Source organism: Chelmon rostratus, chromosome 15, assembly GCF_017976325.1.
Source record: "Chelmon rostratus isolate fCheRos1 chromosome 15, fCheRos1.pri, whole genome shotgun sequence".
In the NCBI taxonomy this organism is placed as follows: domain Eukaryota; kingdom Metazoa; phylum Chordata; class Actinopteri; order Chaetodontiformes; family Chaetodontidae; genus Chelmon; species Chelmon rostratus.
Window position 1 is genome coordinate 3147724 of NC_055672.1, and position 18883 is coordinate 3166606.

The 18883-nt window shown below is 42.1% G+C and overlaps 2 protein-coding genes across 5 annotated transcripts; both read right to left on the reverse strand.

Moving 5' to 3' along the window:
- Window positions 1-3071: 3071 nt before the first annotated feature.
- si:dkey-177p2.6 (uncharacterized protein LOC568712 homolog) lies at window positions 3072-8020 on the reverse strand. Of its 2 annotated transcripts, none has more exons than XM_041953973.1 (2): window positions 7900-8020; window positions 3072-6740 (listed from the first exon to the last, which is right to left on the reverse strand). In XM_041953973.1, exon 2 carries the CDS (start codon window positions 6734-6736, stop codon window positions 5948-5950), a length of 789 nt encoding a protein of 262 aa, XP_041809907.1. In that variant the 5' UTR covers window positions 6737-6740; window positions 7900-8020; the 3' UTR covers window positions 3072-5947. The 2 variants fall into 2 exon arrangements, with proteins under 2 accessions (XP_041809907.1, XP_041809905.1); XM_041953971.1 differs by having other exon boundaries at window positions 7905-8018.
- Window positions 8021-11258: 3238 nt separating this feature from the next.
- cdca4 (cell division cycle associated 4) lies at window positions 11259-17688 on the reverse strand. Of its 3 annotated transcripts, none has more exons than XM_041954361.1 (2): window positions 17553-17688; window positions 11259-13859 (listed from the first exon to the last, which is right to left on the reverse strand). In XM_041954361.1, exon 2 carries the CDS (start codon window positions 13848-13850, stop codon window positions 12927-12929), a length of 924 nt encoding a protein of 307 aa, XP_041810295.1. In that variant the 5' UTR covers window positions 13851-13859; window positions 17553-17688; the 3' UTR covers window positions 11259-12926. The 3 variants fall into 3 exon arrangements, with proteins under 3 accessions (XP_041810295.1, XP_041810292.1, XP_041810296.1); XM_041954358.1 differs by having other exon boundaries at window positions 11259-14340; XM_041954362.1 differs by lacking the exon at window positions 17553-17688 and adding an exon at window positions 14203-17534.
- Window positions 17689-18883: the final 1195 nt, after the last annotated feature.

Sequence of the window (18883 nt, forward strand, 5' to 3'; positions counted from 1 at the left end):
ACATAGAATAATCTAAACAGTCAGTCACTTGAGTCAATTGAGCTAAATTTAATTGTCAGCTATTTTGCTAAATGCTTAATTTTGCATCTTTCAAGCAAAAATACTGGTTCCAGCTTCTTAATTCTGAGGATTTGCTGTTTTGTCTTTGATTTAAATGTGCATCAATAATTTGGGGTGTTTGGACTGTTAATTGGAAAAACAAGCTATTTGGAGACATCAGCCCGGGCCTCAGAAATTCAGTTTTCACTATTTTCTGACATTTTATAGACCAAACAATTCATTGATTCATCCAGCAGAGAGACTTGTTGCAGCCAGGACAGGAAACCATTAGACTAATAAGTTATAAAATGCCAGCCGGTGCTGGTGGGTTTTATATACAGCCTGTATAAACACAGGTAGTGATATTTTTGCTGATGTCTTGTGCTTTTGTTCAGTATTTTTAAGATCCTTTTAAGATCATTTTGATTTCCAGGAATTACAAGTCCAGATTTATGAGAAGGAGAAGGAGGAGAAAAGCCTGAAGCAGCATTTTTAGACCGGACCGGTGAAATTATTTCAGTAAGCAGACCAAACCTTATCTAAAAGAGACATGTAATTAATTAAGGTGGGTAATTCGATAATACAGGCCAAAATATTAAAAGCTGCCTCAGACTGCTTTGCATGTTGAAAGCCCCTAATGGCATGGGAAGGTGCCTGAAATGTAAGGTGCCTCAAACAAACAACTAGCCAACCAAACTTGTGTCTGACTGACTAGTCAAGTCTGTGTCTTTAGAGTGAGTCGCTGATGTCCTCCTTCTTGTTACGATCCTTCCACTGGAGCTCAGCGTGGAAACACAGAGAAGGAATTTTAAAAAATCTAAAAAGAGCATAACTTTGGACGATATCTGTGACTAACTCAGGCTGCCGAAACCTCATGTTCGCTTCAGACAAACCTTCACATGAAGCTTGACACAAAGCAAGGATCTTGTGGCTCACCACACATGTGAATGGCCAGTTTGAACAGGAGGAATGATTACAGCAAGCACGACCTGCTCCAGTGTTCACGTGGTCACCTGACTCTCATCTGAAGACGACGCTGAAACGTGCAGAGAAGAGAAGAGAGTTTCTCTTCACATCAAAAACACATGTTTGTTTGACTTTAACAGCTTGCACGGTGCTGCTGGATCTACGTGTCCGGCAGTCCGGTCCATCCACCCCGTTGTTTAGCAGCAGCAGAGGTTGTTTGTTCTGTGAGTGCGTGCTGAGTCAGCCCGGTGGACGGAGCCAAAGCCCGGCTTTACGCCACCGCAGTGGACTGATGTCTGCCTGCAGAGAAACATGAAACCCAGAGTGACACACTGCAGCACTCAGACATTTATACATCTACACCACACCTTCAGTTTCACTGTGAGCAATGTGCAGCCTCACCGGAGACAGACAGACAGACTTAGATAGATAGATAATGTCTGAATATGCTCTGCTCACATGTGTTTAATGGCAGCATTAGCAGTGGTTGTGTGCACGTGTTGCTCCTCCTCATGTGTGACCACTCCCTGAATTCCAGCACCAGAGCCCTCTCACCAACAACATCTACTGTAACTCTACTTCTGTCCTACTCTCTGGAGTGAAATCTGACTCAGTGACGTGCCGAAAGAAGGCTGAAACACTGCAGTAAGACAACACTGTGCTGCCTGCTGCAAAAAGGTGAAAAACACACTTAACGGTCACATTCAGGTCATGTCTATGTGTTTGTTCAGCTGTTTGATCGTGATAAAAGTCTGTTCAGGGACAGGGGCTGCAAATCAGCTTCAGGCTCGATGCCCTGAGCGTTATATCTGTTTTATTTCTATTTTTATGTGGCAGTGTTTATCTGTGTAAAAAAACAGAGCAACAGAAAAAGGACACAATTTAGACTCCATGGCGCCTTTTTTAAGTAGATTTCATCCCCGGTTGCCATGTGGGAAGCTTTTTGTTGTTCTTATTTAAGTAGAACTGACAGACGTAGGAGCTAACTAAGGATGCTTATTACAGTCATGAACTCAAGCAGTACTGTGCTGTAGTACTGCGGATGTCTCTGAACTGCTGAAGAGAAGAATAAAAGCTCGTTCTGAATATATAAGTTTATTACAACATAAATCGAATGTCAGAGAAGAGACTGGCATGTATGCATGGATAGTCCTACCAAAAAGTTAAAGGTAACAATGTACTGGCTCCCCTTTAGGGGAGTTGGGAACATCGACGAGGTCGACAACTTATCGTTATTTGTCGCATTAGTGAGGCCCTCTCAGCTAACTGTGTCAGAGCACAAATTAAACATTCATTCATATCCATACATTCCTCCTGCAGAAGCAGAGGTGAGGGTGAGATGATGCTGTCAATCAACACTTTCCATAACTGGAAAGAGGTTCCTGTGGGCTTCATTACCCCACTGTAAAAACTGCTTATTTTATTGAAGAGCATAAACCTGGTTTTGTGCAAGAATCTGGTTTATGATGAAGCTGCAAAAACAAAAGCATCAACTAACACCACTCAACATGTTTTTTTTTAATTTGCAATGTCATGCTTTCAGCATCAGCACACATCTGCTTCACACGTAAATGGCCACCAGAGGGCAGTCTTTGCTTCCATTTGACTCTTCTGCCTTATGGGAAAGTGGGGACATTTGCCCTGAGCTTGGCTTTTCAGGCTGTGTGTACCACGCATAACAAGCTCTACATTTCAAAGCAGCGGGTGGGAGATATTTACACATTTGGGTTAACCAGTCATCGTAAAGAAAGCAGGATTATGGTCTGAGCGAACCACTTCCCTGGAAGGCCATACTCAGGGTAAGAAAGTCCAATAGGTCGAAAAAAATAAAAAAAACAGGCTGTCCACAAACCACATGCAGCCAGTCAGTATTGCATTGACTAATACCTCATTGCGTATGCATGGTTGGTGTGCAGAAAGGCACGGTTTTTGTGAGGCTGGTAGTAATAATCCGGTTCATGATCAGTTTTTTGTAATCTAGGTGTGATGTTTTTGTCACACAAATGGTGCATAATGACGCCTGTTAGAGGAATAAAGATTCAGACACACGGCAGTTAGGGTATTTTTACTGTATTATTGAATAAAATCTATAAAATATTCCACAAAAAATACAATACATTATTAATTATCATCTTATTTCCTAACAAAGTCATCCTTCAGTTACATTTATATCATAATCAGCATCAATAACATACAGCTTGTGCTTTACAGACCCTACTGACACTCTGTACTTTCATACAATTATAAATAACACTGCAGCTTTCTGCTTTTTGTTTTCACTCCTGTCAAATAGATTATATGAATGAAAAAAAAACAAAAAACAAGAGAAGTGGATTTATTTCACATGCTGAAAACCCAACAGATTCACACCGCATGTCTGCGCTGAGCCTTTAGGAGCAAAAACAAGTTGTTGTTGGAGCAGCAGTTTGCTCATCGTACATCAATCTTGCTCCTCGAACGTCTCATGTGATTGGTCTGTCGTCCGAGTCTGGGCAAAACAAGCTTTAAACCCCTCCTACTGAACAAGTGACGCAAGCTGCTTCCTCCCACCCCTCCTCCTCCTCCATGTCCTCCTCTTATTTTTCCCTCCTGGCCCTCGCTACCACCTCCTCCCTCAGCTAGTTCACTGTCAGCCTGTCAGGATTCATTAAGCTCATATGTTCACCGAGCACAGAAAAAGGCCAAGAAGAAGGAAGAAGCGATGGCGGCCCTGGCTCTCAGTGCTTTACGTAACACCTCGCCGTAGTTCTTAGGTTTTTATCAATGAAGCTCGAGCTCAGACAACCACAAAACCTTCAACACAAATACAAATTAGGTTCAGTAGTAAGGCACGTTTTCGACATGAGACGAGAGATGCAGACGTGGACGGATCACTTTGGTCTGACAGGAAAAGAATCGGGTTTTCAGTTCAGTTAAAAGGATGAAATAAACAAATGACAGATGGCTCATGGTGTAAAACAGGAGTGTCCAGGTAAACCAACAACAAACAGACATCAGGAGGTAGAACAGGAGTAAACCACAGATAGTGAAAGTCAAACATCTTCTTCATCACAGTCCTTCACTCACTGCATCTCCTCTACAGGACAGGTGATCGGAGTTTCAGGTAGAAACACATACAAAACTGCTTTAAAAAACTCCCAACATTAGAAATTCATACCATCATGGCCATAAAAATACATAGGCGTCTGTTGTCTTTACAATTCTGAGACATGGCAAAGTTGTCCTGATTGTTGACTTGAGGCGATCAGCTCCTCAGTCAGAACCAGACTGGGAATAAAACTTCTATTTAAAATACATGTTTTACGCTGCGTTCATGACACGTTGCATTTACCGTAAATACAAGCTGCCGAGAAGGAAAACTGTTCACATCAACCTCATGGTGAAAGGATGAGAATATTTCTTATACAGGCTCTGATAGTTTGTCCCATTTGATGCAGCAAATGGTGCAAGAGCGACAGCAAAAGCAGTAGACATGGCAGCCAGTACGCTGACGGTCCAAGGTCATAAAGAATCTGAATTATAAGTTACACTCACACCAAAACAATAGACTTCACATACGAAGAAGAAATAATATCTGCTGCAGTTCATGGTTGATTTTTCATTCATAAATAAGAATAATATTAGATAAAGGCGTTCAAAAAACTTTTTACCCTTTCTCTATCGGAGCAACTAGATGTAATCCATTTTTCGCCTGTCTTGTGATCAATGTGAACGTGGCGTTCATCTCCAGGGATTGGAAGCTTCTTCTTTGGCTGGTGAATCCCTAAATTCAGTGGCCACGTTCTTCTTTTCACAAGCCAAATAAATATGTGGACCATGTGTCCACCCTCGGACTGCCGCACGACCACGGCCACAAAGACATTTGGCTGATGTCAAGTTTCTAATTTAAAGATCCTACATGGAGCCGTAAAAACCATTCAGTCCGCACACTGAAAGGAATCCCAGGCCTTTGCCCTCCCGGCTGGCTGAAGCACAACCTCTTAAGTAATTGAAGGGATTTCAATTAATAATCAACCCAGGTCTGATCTGACAGCCTGCGTGACGCACGACTCAGAGAGGTGCTGCTGCTGTTTCTAAAACTTCATAAAACAGGTGAGAAAAGTGGCACAAACACTGTGAGATTGGACATTTAAGGTTCCATCTGCATTTACAGTTTCACCAAATTAAGGAAAATCCAACTTGAGATACTCCTCCACTGTCGCATGCATCAGTCAGTGCTGTCTAATCCTGTCTGTTCTGACATGCACCAACTTCGTCTCGACACGCCTCATCTGCTTTTACTGCAGATTATTCACCCACGACTCAAAACGCAACCTGCCCTGAAACTGCAGAGCCACCCGATCTGTTTCCTGCCCCGGTGGGTGCAGAAATTGGTCTTTCTGTCTGTTCAAACGTGTATTTCTCCTTGTTGAATATCAACAGAAATATCTGACAGCTAAAATTTCCTACCATTTAATTCCACTGGGCATAAAATAATATTTGAATGCGCCTTGACATCACTGAAAGTGTGCTTTGCCAGTCATCTACCTGAGTTATAACAACCAGAAACAGTATAAAAGCGTTTGAGACTGGATGTTCCTTTTATGTTTCTTAATCTCGAGACTTTTTAATCTGGATTCTTCTTCTGCTTAAAAAAATATTTCATGTCTAATTTGAGGCGTAAGCTCATGTACGTAACTCAAGGTGTTGGATGGTTCCCTCTAGATGAGTTATGTGCATAAGAATTAGTGTTTTATTCTACCTTAAACTAGCTGATGCTTAAAACACATTTTCAACCAATATATAAGATGGAGCCTTAAAAGTCCCAAAGTCACATTAGAGACCGACGACCCTCTAATCGGTCCTTGTTCCCTGTCTCCACTTTGAGCTGGAGCAGCTGTGATCAGACTGCCAATTCTTGATTAACCAAGTCCAGTAAATGTTCAGGAGTTTGTGTCGGAGATCAGGACTTTACCAGAATCTCCATGATGTGGTCCAGCTCGTTCAGGTCCATCAGACATGACTGGAGGCTCCCAGCTGAGGCGTGGCTCGAAGGACGCATTTTAACGTCCTCGTCTGCCCAGAGCGACACGCTGACGGGCCACAGGGAGCCCGCCGCCCAGGCGGAAGGCAGATCTGAGGTCTCGTACATCGACGTGTCAATGTCCTCGAAGATGTCGTCCAGGGCGAGGTCGCCGAGGTAGCCCATGGCGTTTACTGCATCACTAAAAGCGTTGATCGTTGCGGCGGGAAGTGATTTCTGCTGGTCAGGTGAGCTGTTCGCCTCCTGAGAGGGGAATTCTGGGGACAGCGGTGGGGACAGAGACAGGTTGTTCCCGTCACCCTCTGCACACCCGGGGCACGTAACCGGCATGTCTCCCCTGACGTCGTCCCTGAGAAGGCAGGAGTCGGCGTGGACGCCGTTGAGGAGCACTTCCGACGTGCAGGTCCCCACCCCCTCGCTCTGCATGTCCTCCTGGATCTGCCTGAGCGTGTTGATGAGCAACACGGAGCGACGCAGGCTGAGCTCCACCCCGGCCTGGTAGTGCTGGAGCTTCTCCAAGCAGAGGCCGAGCACCAGCTGACGCTGCTGCAGGTGGCTCATGTTGGATTTGGACGGACCCACGAGGAAGCCGCCTTCCTCCTCCAGGTCTTCATCCCCATTTTTCTCCTTTTCAGCAGCAGTGGGGAGGGTCTCCGTCTCCAGCTCCGCCAAACAGCTCCACTTCCGTTTCACACCACGACCCAACATCGACCTAGATTAATAGATAATAGATTACCAGCTGCACTTGATGTACAATTCATCTGACAAATATGCATCACTAATATATTTACATTCCTGTGGTGGTGCAGCCAATACTAATATCTTTACATTTTTACCATTTTAACGATAAAACATTAGAGGTATTCAGTGGTTTTCTGCATTTCAGTCATGTGTCTGTCTGTCTGTGTGTGTGTGTGTGTGTGTGTGTGAGTGCGCAGGTATTTATAATCATATGCATATATATGATGTGTAAGCGTGCTTGTATGCAGTATTTCTGGATTTTTAACAGCGATTTTAAGCTAAAAGAGATCCAAATAGACTGTAAGATCTAAAAAGATCATCAAACTTGTTGGTGATTAATAGATCGTAGATCGATTACTTAATTTATCTTTTCACACCAGCACCTATAACTTGTCATGTGCAAAGTAAACCAACTTTAACAACAGTGGCAGAGATTATTTTGGGGAACACGTTCAGGATCTCATCAGGCTGCATTGCCATGTAAAAAACCTTGCATCCAGTTTATGTAACAGCACCAACTAAGCACACAGAGCTAGTCCCCCCCCCCACTTTAAACTGATCAGATCCAAAACAGATTTCTTTACATCAGACAGACAAACTGCAAATGCCGCTCAAACTGTACAAGTTAAAAGAGGGGGGGGGGGGCGGTTGAATCTTTCCATTGAAGACATCTGAAGACAAGTGAACATTATGACTGCCATGACTCACTGTGAGACACCCCTGCTGGCTCACAGACTTTACTCATACAGACGTGTTCAGCGTTAGCTAGCTTTAGCTCAGTGTCCCGCAAATCTTTCCCAAATAACACCTGAAACGCCGTTTGACGAGTCTGACCCCCAATCCGAAGAGGTCTGACAGAACAGAAAGATGAACACCCGAACAAGTCAAATGTTTGATCAAAGCAGCACTTCTTCCTACAATTTCCTCTCTTTATTGTCGTAAAATAAGATGATCATTTTTCCCTCCGTCGTACTTATTTTTCCCAGGACCCCGAAGAACACCCCTAACCTCTCACCGGCCCCAGGAGTTCAGAAGAGGGGGGGGGGCGCACTAGCTCCGTTTAAACCAAGTTAAAAGAGGAAACTTGAAGACATTTTTAGCGAATAACAGAAAGAAATAAAAAAAACAACCTTACGTGCCCTTCGAAATTGTCATGAGGCGCGTGAATCCGTCGTGTCTTCGGCTCGTTCCGTTTCGACGCCGCGTTTCTCTGCTATCGCAACCAGGAATATGAGAAACGTTGGGTCCGTCCACAGCGGGGGGAGGAGGTGCTGCCGCGGACGACAGAGGAAGAGAGGGGGGGGGGGCGCACGTGAGCTGACGGGCGGATGTGATTGGTCAGTTTACCCACTGATCAAGCCTCCGCCTCCGCCACTCACGGGGCAGCGAATGTGCGGCCGTTTGTTCCGACTGCGAGCTGCCGCTGCGTTCACGTGAAGCGCGTAAAAATCAGAAACAACACCGGTGCTCACGTAAGCGACGAAAGGTGTCAATGCGTTCGGGGAAATTTTGATTTATTATGACATGGGTCTATATTACCTCAAATTTATTACAACAACAGACACTAAAACTGAAACAGCCCTCAGTGATTCAAGAAATATTTACATTCTTCACTTGAATGATAATAACAGAGTAAAAATACTCCATTACTAAAAGTCCTGCACTCAGAATGCATTTAAGTAAAACTTCAGTAATATCAGGAAAGTGTCCTTAAAGTCTCAAAAGTACTGATCATGCAGTAACATGGCCCTTCAATGTTATTATTAATGAGACAACATGTAAGAAGCATGTAACTGGACGAGGTGGAACTAATTTGATTATCTAATGATATAAATAAACTAATATTTAACAATTAATCCTATTTCACAAACTGCTCATGTGTTAACTACATAATATTTTAATCTATGATGTAAGTAGTAACTTAAGTTATCAAATAAACATAGTGGAGTAAAAAGTACATATTTTCCTTTGGATTGTCATGAAGTAGAAGTACAGTAAAGTATCTTGTATACAGTAAGATGAAATGGAACTTGTCATGCAAAGTACAAGCTCCTCAAAAGTGCTCATGAAGCACATTAAGTGAATGTAGTTACACTGTGGTGGTTGATAATCTGAAAAATCCCCAGAACGATTTTTTGATGTTTGACGCTGATGCTGCTTACTTGCCATGTTGCCGTCTTTGTTTGAGTCAGTAACTTCACGGGTCAGATTTTGCTCTCCATCAGGGGAAATACTTTGTGTCTGCAGGACAGAAAAGTCTTTCAGAATTACAGACATCTCCAGTCTTCAAAAACACTGTGGTTACCCAATTCTTCTCTAAGTTAATGTACCTTTTTAAATAAGAAAAGTGGCTCAATATCACCAAAGCCAGTGCTGTCCCAGAAAAGATGACAGTACTTAAACCAACAACCGTCTTCACAGGTGCAGTTCATAGCCCTTTGCAGACCAGCTTTGTGACTTCACGGGTTTCTACATTTCCTTTTAAACCTGTTTTTAGATGCCCCAAATCTCATGACACAGGGGTTGTAATGTGAGTTTGACTGTAACATGGGGGGGCAAATAGATTATTCAGACAAAACAGTGTTTTTCAAAAGTATGTGAATGAATGAATGAATTTATTTGATGATCATATAACACTGCACGGCAGCCATTATATCACAGAGGATGAAAACACAACAAACCCCTCTACTATAATGCTTAACACATGACAACACAAATATGTGTATTAAAATATTATTGAACAAATATCAATATATCAGTGTTGGAAATATCTAGAAAGCCTAGGGAAGTGCAGTGAGCACCCGAATGCAACATTTTAAAGGGCCAGATGACTCAGAAGGGAAGGGGGAAGAAGTGACCGGAAAGACTGTGAAGGCAAACACCAAATAAGGAAATGCTATAGTCACGTTTTTCAGTCTCTTCCTCTTGAAGCTGTCACAGCTGCAGTTCTACTTCTTCTTTTCACGTCTTCTTCTCCTGAGCAGAAATTATAATTTTATTCAACATTAAGAAGTTATTGCATTTATTAATTGCTGGACTACGTTTTGTGGTGCTTTTGAGACAACCGCATGTCCATTCAAATCCACCTGCAAACCCAAGCTGCTGATGTGCATCTGAGCTCTTTAAATTTCACATTAATGCCAAAAGATCCAAAATACACAACAAAAACTTCCAGATCTAGGGGGTAAATTCTAACCTGTATGCAGGTTGATGAAGGGCTTGTTTTCAAATAATATTTTTGGATGTAAATTGGTTATATGGTAGTTAATCTCTAACATATCTAGTTTTGGGGTCCAACCAAGACGGTTTCCTTGAATTTGTGAGAAATGGTTGATTGCAGTCAGATCTCAAGTTTATGAGAAGCACCTGAAGGCAGCATGAGCCCTGTTGCCTGTTAGCACTTACTAACCCACTCCCACTTTTAAAGGCGGTGCACAAGGCATGTATTATACAGTAGAGTACAATAAGTTGTATATGATAGTGAAGGTCAGAGTAACTGCCTCCAGACATGGGAGAAGTGAAGAAACATGCCCGCTGAACGTCACATGTTGTAAACTTTGGATTTCTAATGCATCTCATTTACTGTTTTCACTGTTTCTCTGTTGCTGCTTTTTAAGACACAATAGTCTCTTTCTCTGATGACTCGGGTTTTCCTCAGGCTGCCTTTTTGCTGAGTCACCGAAAGGCCATTAATCTTTAACTATAGGCAAACCGAGACTGGGCAGGCCAACATGCAGAGTAAGCCAGAATTGTGTGAACAAATACATTTTGACAGCTTCAGACAACATGTTGAGGCTTTTATTTAAGTGCTGCATGTTTAAGAATATGAAAACCGTCTCTTTGGTAGACCAAAAAGCTGCATTCATTATTAATAGAAAATCCCTAATTCCACTGTGAGTAGGTTAGGCTGTGTGCCATGTCCTGAGCAGCAAACAGACAATAGTCCTGTTCTGTTGAATCCATTATAACTCTCTCTGCACGTCTAATACAGAATCTCATGGTCCAACATCATCACGTGAGCGCATGTGAGGACAAAGGTCCGACTGCAGCAGTCACCTCTCATTCGCTCCCAGCATTTTTACCTTATTACACATGAAAATCTACTCAGTTACTATAGTGGCGTCACTGAGAAACACACTGAACCTTCAGGACTGACCTGATCTTAGCAGCTCGCAGGTGGAAACAGTCAGAGGACAAGTTCTGCCGCATTGAATGCTCATTATTTCATTATTATTATCACTATTTGTTCAGATAAACAGGACAGGCAGGACAGAGAAGTCCTTCAGTATTGAGAAGAACTCACACATTGCTGGTTTCAGGCTTTTCACAGGTATTGTTGCCAGTAAGAAATATGTGCTGTATATTTGCAGCCATACCCTTTAAATTCAGATTAATGCAGGTCTGTTATAAAAGCAGTGAAGAAATGACACAATAAACCTCTGTAGAAAAGGAATTCTTAAATAAGTGATCAAACTCACACCACACAATCAATAGTTGCACCTTTTATTATAAAAAATATTTACAAAGATGCTACAATGTTTTTTCCTTAATGTAAAAAAATGCATACATTTTACAACGGTAATTAGTCTTTGAAGTTCTAGCTCCCATTCAGACCAGAGTGACATCCTTCAGGAGTGTTGTGGTAAGGTATTAAGCGTGTCGTAATACTGTATTTTTGTCAATACATTTTGTTTGCCTGAGTTAATCTCTTCATCACGATGATAAGGAACAATTTTGAAAAAACGCATTTGATTTTCCACATCTTTAGGAGAAAGGCAACTGTTTGCATAAAGGAATTAAAGGACATTTGAGTCGTATACAATCATTTTGAAACACGTATGACAGAGCTGCATAGTGACTTGAATAGTAACCCGGTTATTATTATTACTAATAATAACAAAAAATGTGAGGAATAAATAGGTACTGCATTGAAAACAGAGGGCGAAATTTGGATAAATATAATTTCATCGGGCCTCATGGTTGATTTGAAGTCAATGTGGCATGTCTGTACCTAGATATAATAAATACAATAAATAAAACAATAAATTAGATTGGGTTAACACACAGAATTCCTCATTTGTAGTACTAACAAATGAGAGAAAGAAATATGGCTTCTTGATGCAGTTATCACCCCGTGGATTCTCCAAATGCTTGAGGAAAAGCTGTTATTATTACTGTTATTAGATCTGTATGTAAAGCAGGGCTGGATACTGTTACCTCACCAGAAACAGTCAAATCTTAACCAGCATTTGGTTGGTGGCAGCAGTATTTTCCCTGCCCTGCATAAAGCTTTGAGAAAATGACAGAACAGCGCCTAAAAAGTGTGACAATGCCAGCCCTGACACCAGTTACAGTCAACTTGTTATACCAAACCATGGGAAGACGCTGTCTCAAGTCTGGCTACATTAAAATCTTAAAAACCGCTTGGGAGGGAAAAATAATAATATCAAATGATACTTGCAAAATCCCCCAGCTGTATAATGCAAAAAATATATTTCTATATACACATACGTACATATACATATATTCCATTCATAATTGCTCAAATCTTTAGGAAAATATGCATTGGTTCATAGATTTGGATTTACAATTTGTTCTGGTTTCTGATGCATGTAGTGTGATGAATTGTTCCTCAGTCCATGTAACAATAAATAGAAATGGACAAAATGGCAGAGAATACGACCAGAAGGAGCTAGTATGACAGAATGTATGACAGACGTAAACATGGAAAGTACGTAAATAAGAATGCATCATGGTATAGGTAATTATCTTCGCCCTCTCACAGATATTGTCATGTTCTGGGTTTCATTGACAAAGTAGGAAACTAACCGCTTTGCCCACAAGCCAGGATGGCTCGTGAATCCCAAAATTCATTCGTTTCACCATCACCACTTGTTGCCAATTATATTTTTTTGAATAAATGAAGGTCCCAACAGCAGCTGCCGTCTTGCCTAAGCGGCCGTTAGAGCAGACTAACTACACGTCTAACGGCCGATCCCGAAATCTACTTGGCTTGCTGTTAATTTCCCACCTTGTCCCAAAACCTCCAACAGTCTCCATGTGTAACAATACCACATACAGAACACGCACATGTGTACTGTGCATAGTCTGGAAAGAGTCTGAGGGATCAGTACAGGCCAAAAGAATGTTCTGAGTTTCAGGATCCCACTATGATCTCCATGATGTGGTCCAGTTCGTTCAGGTCTGACCTGCAGCTCGAGCTGGAGCTCAGGGTCGTCGGCCCGTGAGAGGAAAGGCTCTCCAGCAGATCGTAAGGCCCCATCTTTGGGGCGCTCTGCATGCCTGTCAGCACCGTATCAAGGTCATAGTAGGACGGGTCCACGTCTGAAAACAGTTCCTCGAGTGCAGGGTCAGGGGGCGGCGCCGGGTGCTTGATCTCAAAAGTCCCAAAAACCTGCTCCCCTGTCCTGGAGTCTGCGCTCAGGTGGTCCCGGTCTCCCTCCTCTCCCTCCGACACACACTCCTCACTGTCCTCCTCTTCATCCTCCTCGCACTCACCGTCTTCCTCCTCCTCCTCCCAGCAGGGCCCCATGCCAAAGGGACCTGCCAGGTAAGAAGCAGAGGACAGCTGGGGGGAAACGGTCGACAAAGTGGACATGGTGACCTCTGTCTCCACATCTCCCTCCATCACCACCTCCTCAGAGTGGTAGCCTTCCTCCAAACCAACCACCGAGAAGGGCTTTGGGCTCTGCCCGGCCTGAGCCGCCGCATCCGTCTGCCGGCACAGCACCTCGGTGGCCACCAGGCGGTCGGCAGGACACTGAGCGGCAGCCAGGGCCTGGGTCATTATCTGCCAGGTGCCGTCCTGGGTCATCTCCTCCTGGATCTGCCGCACCGTGTTAGCGATGAGCACCGAGCGGCACAGGTTCGGCTCCACCAGCATGTGACAGAGCTGCAGCTTGATCAGCGACATGTCAAGCAGCGACTGCCGCTGTAGGCTGTAAGAGGACGACAGCGTCCGAGCCGCCGCAGATGAAGCTGCCGGCAGGACCTGCTCACCATTGGAGACCGGCTCCTCCCCGGAGTCTGAGAACTTGCGCTTGGTGCCCTTCGGGAACATGTTGTCTCTCTGTGGTGATGGCGAGGAGACAGAAACACAGTCAGACATCCAACAGAAACACTTAACTGAGCATCAACTAATTTATCACTGTGACAAACATGCCTACTGTACTGAATTTCACTAGCTAAGATCATAGTGAAAAGGATAAGTGCCATGTAATTAATTATGTAAATGTGTGATGTAATGAGGCTATGTGGTGTAGTATTTGTGAATGGACATGAGGGAGCTAGAGCTACAATCTGCTCAACAGCAGCTGTGACTTTATCAATAAACTCTACAGGATTAAACTCTTTATGAACTACAGTAAACAGTAAATTGTTTGTTGTAGTTTTTTTCTTAAAGTTTGCTATACCTTTCCTGTTGAGAGGCACAGGCAATAGCAATGCAGCTTGGTCCCGGCTGCAACGCTTCAAGTACTTTTGTACGAGCGACAAGCAGCTTTTGTTCAGCACCATTTCTGCCCATTTTAGGCCAGTCTGAGGCAAGACTCCTGCTGGGCGGAACAACCACACTTTTAACAGACCACTGAGCCACCGAAAATAGCATGGTTACCAACTAAATGCCGACGCTGCATCAAAGTAAGCACAGACTAGAGAGACCTTTGTCAGAAAACAAAAACAGCACTCAAGTTACATGATCAGTGCACTTATATTCTTTCCCACTGCCACCTGTGATCAAGAAAATATCCTATTCAATAAGGTGCTTTTAATGGGTAAAGGTGATAATATGGAAAATAACAGCATTTACAATATTGACAATACAACATACCACCATGACCCACTAATATTAACAAGGGATATCAGGTTTCAAGGTCTACTCACGACGCGCTTAAAGAAAACTAGTAGAGCAAGATTTTCACTTTCTCTTCACTGAGGGAGGGGAAGAAAAGTAGAGTCAACTTCCTTATTGCACACCGTTTGGAGCACACAGATGTCTTACAGGAACAACACACCACTCCTGCCAACATTGAAGGCCCTCTGACTCCCCAGAATAAACGTGATGCAAGTAAATAGGAGACTGAGCTCTGAACAGCAGCCTGTGGCATTTAATTTTCCATCAGACAGAAAAGTAGTGTGCAGTGTCTGGCTGTGTCTCCGCTCTGTGAGAACCTGTGGGCAGGGCATTTGGGTGAATGATTCCACTTGCTCCAAATTTCTATTTGTGATACTTTTTTTTTTTTTTTTTAAACAAAATAATCACAAAAAGTAAAACCAGGGGTACAGTGAAAACAGTACTGATACACGTTGGACTGTAAAAGCATAGCATTTGGGTTTATAGAGTGGAAATCAAGCAACAAAGATTTGTTAACAATTTTACAAAAACTGCCCACTTCTACCAACTACCATCAAAGAAGGGTTTTATTTTTTCCATCTCACGATGCCAGGCAAAACTGAGGTCATATAATCTGTGGAAAATACATACCATCTTACGATTAACACATTGCAGCACTCGGGGGTGTTGTGCAAGATTTTACAACTAAAACGGGGATAACAAAAACACCACATAATTCAACATTTTACAGTTAATCAGCATATAATCAAACATGTAATCAAATCTAGTGATTTCTAATTAGGAATTGACTGTAACCTCTCCTTTACGTGACCCATCAACAGAGGAAGTACTGTGCCTCTATACACACATGACATAAAATGAGAAAGAAAGATTAAATAACAGCTACTGTCTTCACCTGATTGATCACATGGAATCTGGAATCAGCACCATGTTTTAAAAAGTTATAATTAACACCAATAATAAAAAAGTGGATCTAATGTACAGTCTGGAGGTCTTTCAGTCCTCGCTTGCATACAGAATAACATTTCCTGACAGTGGACAGAATAGGAAAAAAGTCATTTATGAAGGTACCCGGGGATCTAAAATACAAAGGGTGAGAAAACAATTATGGACAAGACATATGATGTCTTCTTGTGTAGTGCAACTGTGCTGGTCCCTGTTAAACAAGAGATACTAGAGAGCACTATCTCCCTAAAGGAAAAACAACAACATGTGTAAAAATTCAGATGGAAAATGAAATACAACCACAAATACCTACAACCTGAGAGAAAGCACACTAAACAGAGGATTAAAAAACAGTTTTGTACATGACAGATTTTCTTTTTTTTCAACAGGTATATTGATAAATCTGGTTTTTGAACTCCCAATTAACTAGCATTTTAGAGATACATCTCGAGGATTCTACTTGGAGATTTAATTAACTGAAAATGACAAAAATCTATAGAATGGTAAATATTTGTTTTCTTTATTGTAAAAAACTCCCATCTGACTGAAAACACCTTTTACCTTAATCATTCTGATCTTGCACCTGTAGCAGACAAAACAGTGCAAAAAACACACGCCTGTAGGTCTATTAATAAGGATATATTGATTACCAAAATCTCACTAATAGTGCTATTATTTTCTTAATCAATTACGCTGATTGAGCACAATTACATGAACACCTTTCTGGACAAACTAATTAATCACCTAATAATGACACAAAACTCAATTCATTTACACAAAAAACAAGCCTCAACAGCCTGAAAGTGAATAAACATCTGACAAGCTGTCAATTTTTAAAACATTATAAGATTTATTGTGCATAACTTTTTTAAATATTACATATATTGACCTTAAACATTTTGTCTGCTATAGGTGCTTAATTGTAGTGATTGAGATCTAACTAGACGTGATGTCCAGTACAATAAAATCACAAACATTCCTGCCATTTAAACCACATTCACATGCATATTACGTTCTTATATGATGTCCTTGACAGTAAACGCAGTAACACTGTTTTAGCAATATTCAACAAGAAAATGCTGACACACATTATGATCAAAAACTTGTCTAGCAGATATCAGGAAATGAGAAATCAAGTGGAAAAAAAATCACCTCACTGAAATTACGCAAGCAGTACTGGAGTCAGGTAATATAAAATAATAATGTTATAATTAAAAACCACGTACGGCAGCGATACTTCACATCGTGTCAGGTAGTAAAGATACTAATAAACAGCTCTTGTATTATGCTAGGAGCCAGAAGCCAAACAAAATGCAGCCTCGCTTTACGTCAATGGCTCCTAGCATGACCCATCCCCCACTGCACAGTGAAAACCCAGCACTTTCACAGCACGCCGTACTAAATGAATAAATAAACGTACAACACGGCGGCATTAATTGTCCCATTCTCCGTTAAAAACGTATTGTAATCACTATCAGCCGCCAACTTAGAGCCGTTCCAGCGGCTGGAAAAGGCGCTACGGAGCTGCTGGCCGTGACTGCCGCATGCTTTGTCTTTTCAGCATCAGAGCTACCGAGCGACAATGAGGCCATTTTGCGCTAGTAGCTAACAGTTAGCTGGCTAGCTATGCTACGGGTCTGACTTTACGCTTATGAGATGCCGCTAGCTAACTGGGCTAAGAAACGCAAAAACGATGTCTCCGTTGTGGTACAAAGCGCTTGGCATTCTTCTGCGTTTGGCCTTCTTTGGCCATTTCCTTTTACTCTCAATAAAATGAATGCTAGCAAGCGTAAAGCTAATTAGCCATAAGCGCCCACCCACACATCCTCCGCGGTCCTTCCTCCTTTCTTGCCAAAAACAAGAGTTTTCGCCGCGGCTGGGCTGCTAAGTTCCTAAAAACAACAAACGCTCACCGGGTACCTGCTTAAAACGACTACCGACGGGCGGTTGTGTAGCCGCACTCACCTCGTGTTTGTGTTATTTTATTCCCGTCTCGGTCATAGGATCGACGGCAGGGAAAGCGGAGATCAGGTTCAGATGAGATCATTCATGCCACGGCTTCAAAAACTGAACTACCTCTGTCCTGCTGCTGCTGCGGAGCGGACGGCAGGAGGGAAGGAAGGGAGGGGGAGGGGAGCCGACAAAAGCCAGCCATATGCCTGGGATTCCTCTCTAATGATGTCTCGCTGCTGGTCTCCTCCGAACGCTTTAATTTAATGACAAGCAAGTGAAAGCCTGTGTTTGGCATCAAGAGCAAGATGTAAAAGGCCAGAAGATACGCTGGATATTTGTTCGGAAATGATTGCCTGTTTGAATCGCTCAAAAATAAACAATTAGTGGTGGCGAAATTATTTTAATTATTCACCGAAATAAAAATAGCAGTACCCAGTTGTGGAAATACTTACTCAAGTAATGCACTGAAGCATAATTGTTTGCAGTAATAGTGTTTTACTATTACATGACAATTTCATGCTACTTTAAACTTCTATTCAAATGACATATTGTACTTTTTACTCAACAACACATGTGGTAATACGTTTCTTTTCCATTAATTGCTTCAGATTAAGATTTTTTTTTTTTTTTTTTTGCTGAAAAACACCCAACATATAATAAGCTACACAATACAATGCATTGTTGAAGAGGAGGCTTGTGGCCCCTTACAAAGAGCAGCGTGTAGTCGGGGCCCCATGTCAAGTTTTAGATGTGGAGTTGTTTGTAGTTCCACCAAAGAGAAAACCTCTGAACTTCTGATGTGGTTTAGTTTAAGTCCAGCCCAGTGAAGAATTATTTTTCAGTGTTTCACAAAATATACAGATATTGGCAGAAAAAAAACCCCAAAATATGAATAACCATGTGTTCAGCAGGACTTTGTTTTTTCTTCTTTTCTCTCCCATTAATCATCTCATGACCTCTCAGAAATATGCTGTGACCCTTTGGAGGGGCCTCGGGTAGCAACAACAGTGAAATGCTACTTACACATCAACACATCAGCAACGGTCTAGTGTCATATATAATAATTTAGCAGTCATCACTCATCTCTGTATTCTGCTATCGGTACTTTTGAGGGACATTTACTTGTAATGGAGTATTTGTATATTATTGTATTTGTACTTCTACATAGTTAAAGGATCTGAGTACTTTTTTCACCACTTGCAACATCACAATGTAGAAATACTGCATTAGAAGTAAAAGTCCTGCTTGGGAAATATTACATAAGTAAAAGTGGTATTAAATAAAGTATTATCAAAAGTGGTCAAAAGTAATAACTGCGGAGAAATGACCAAGGGAGCATTATA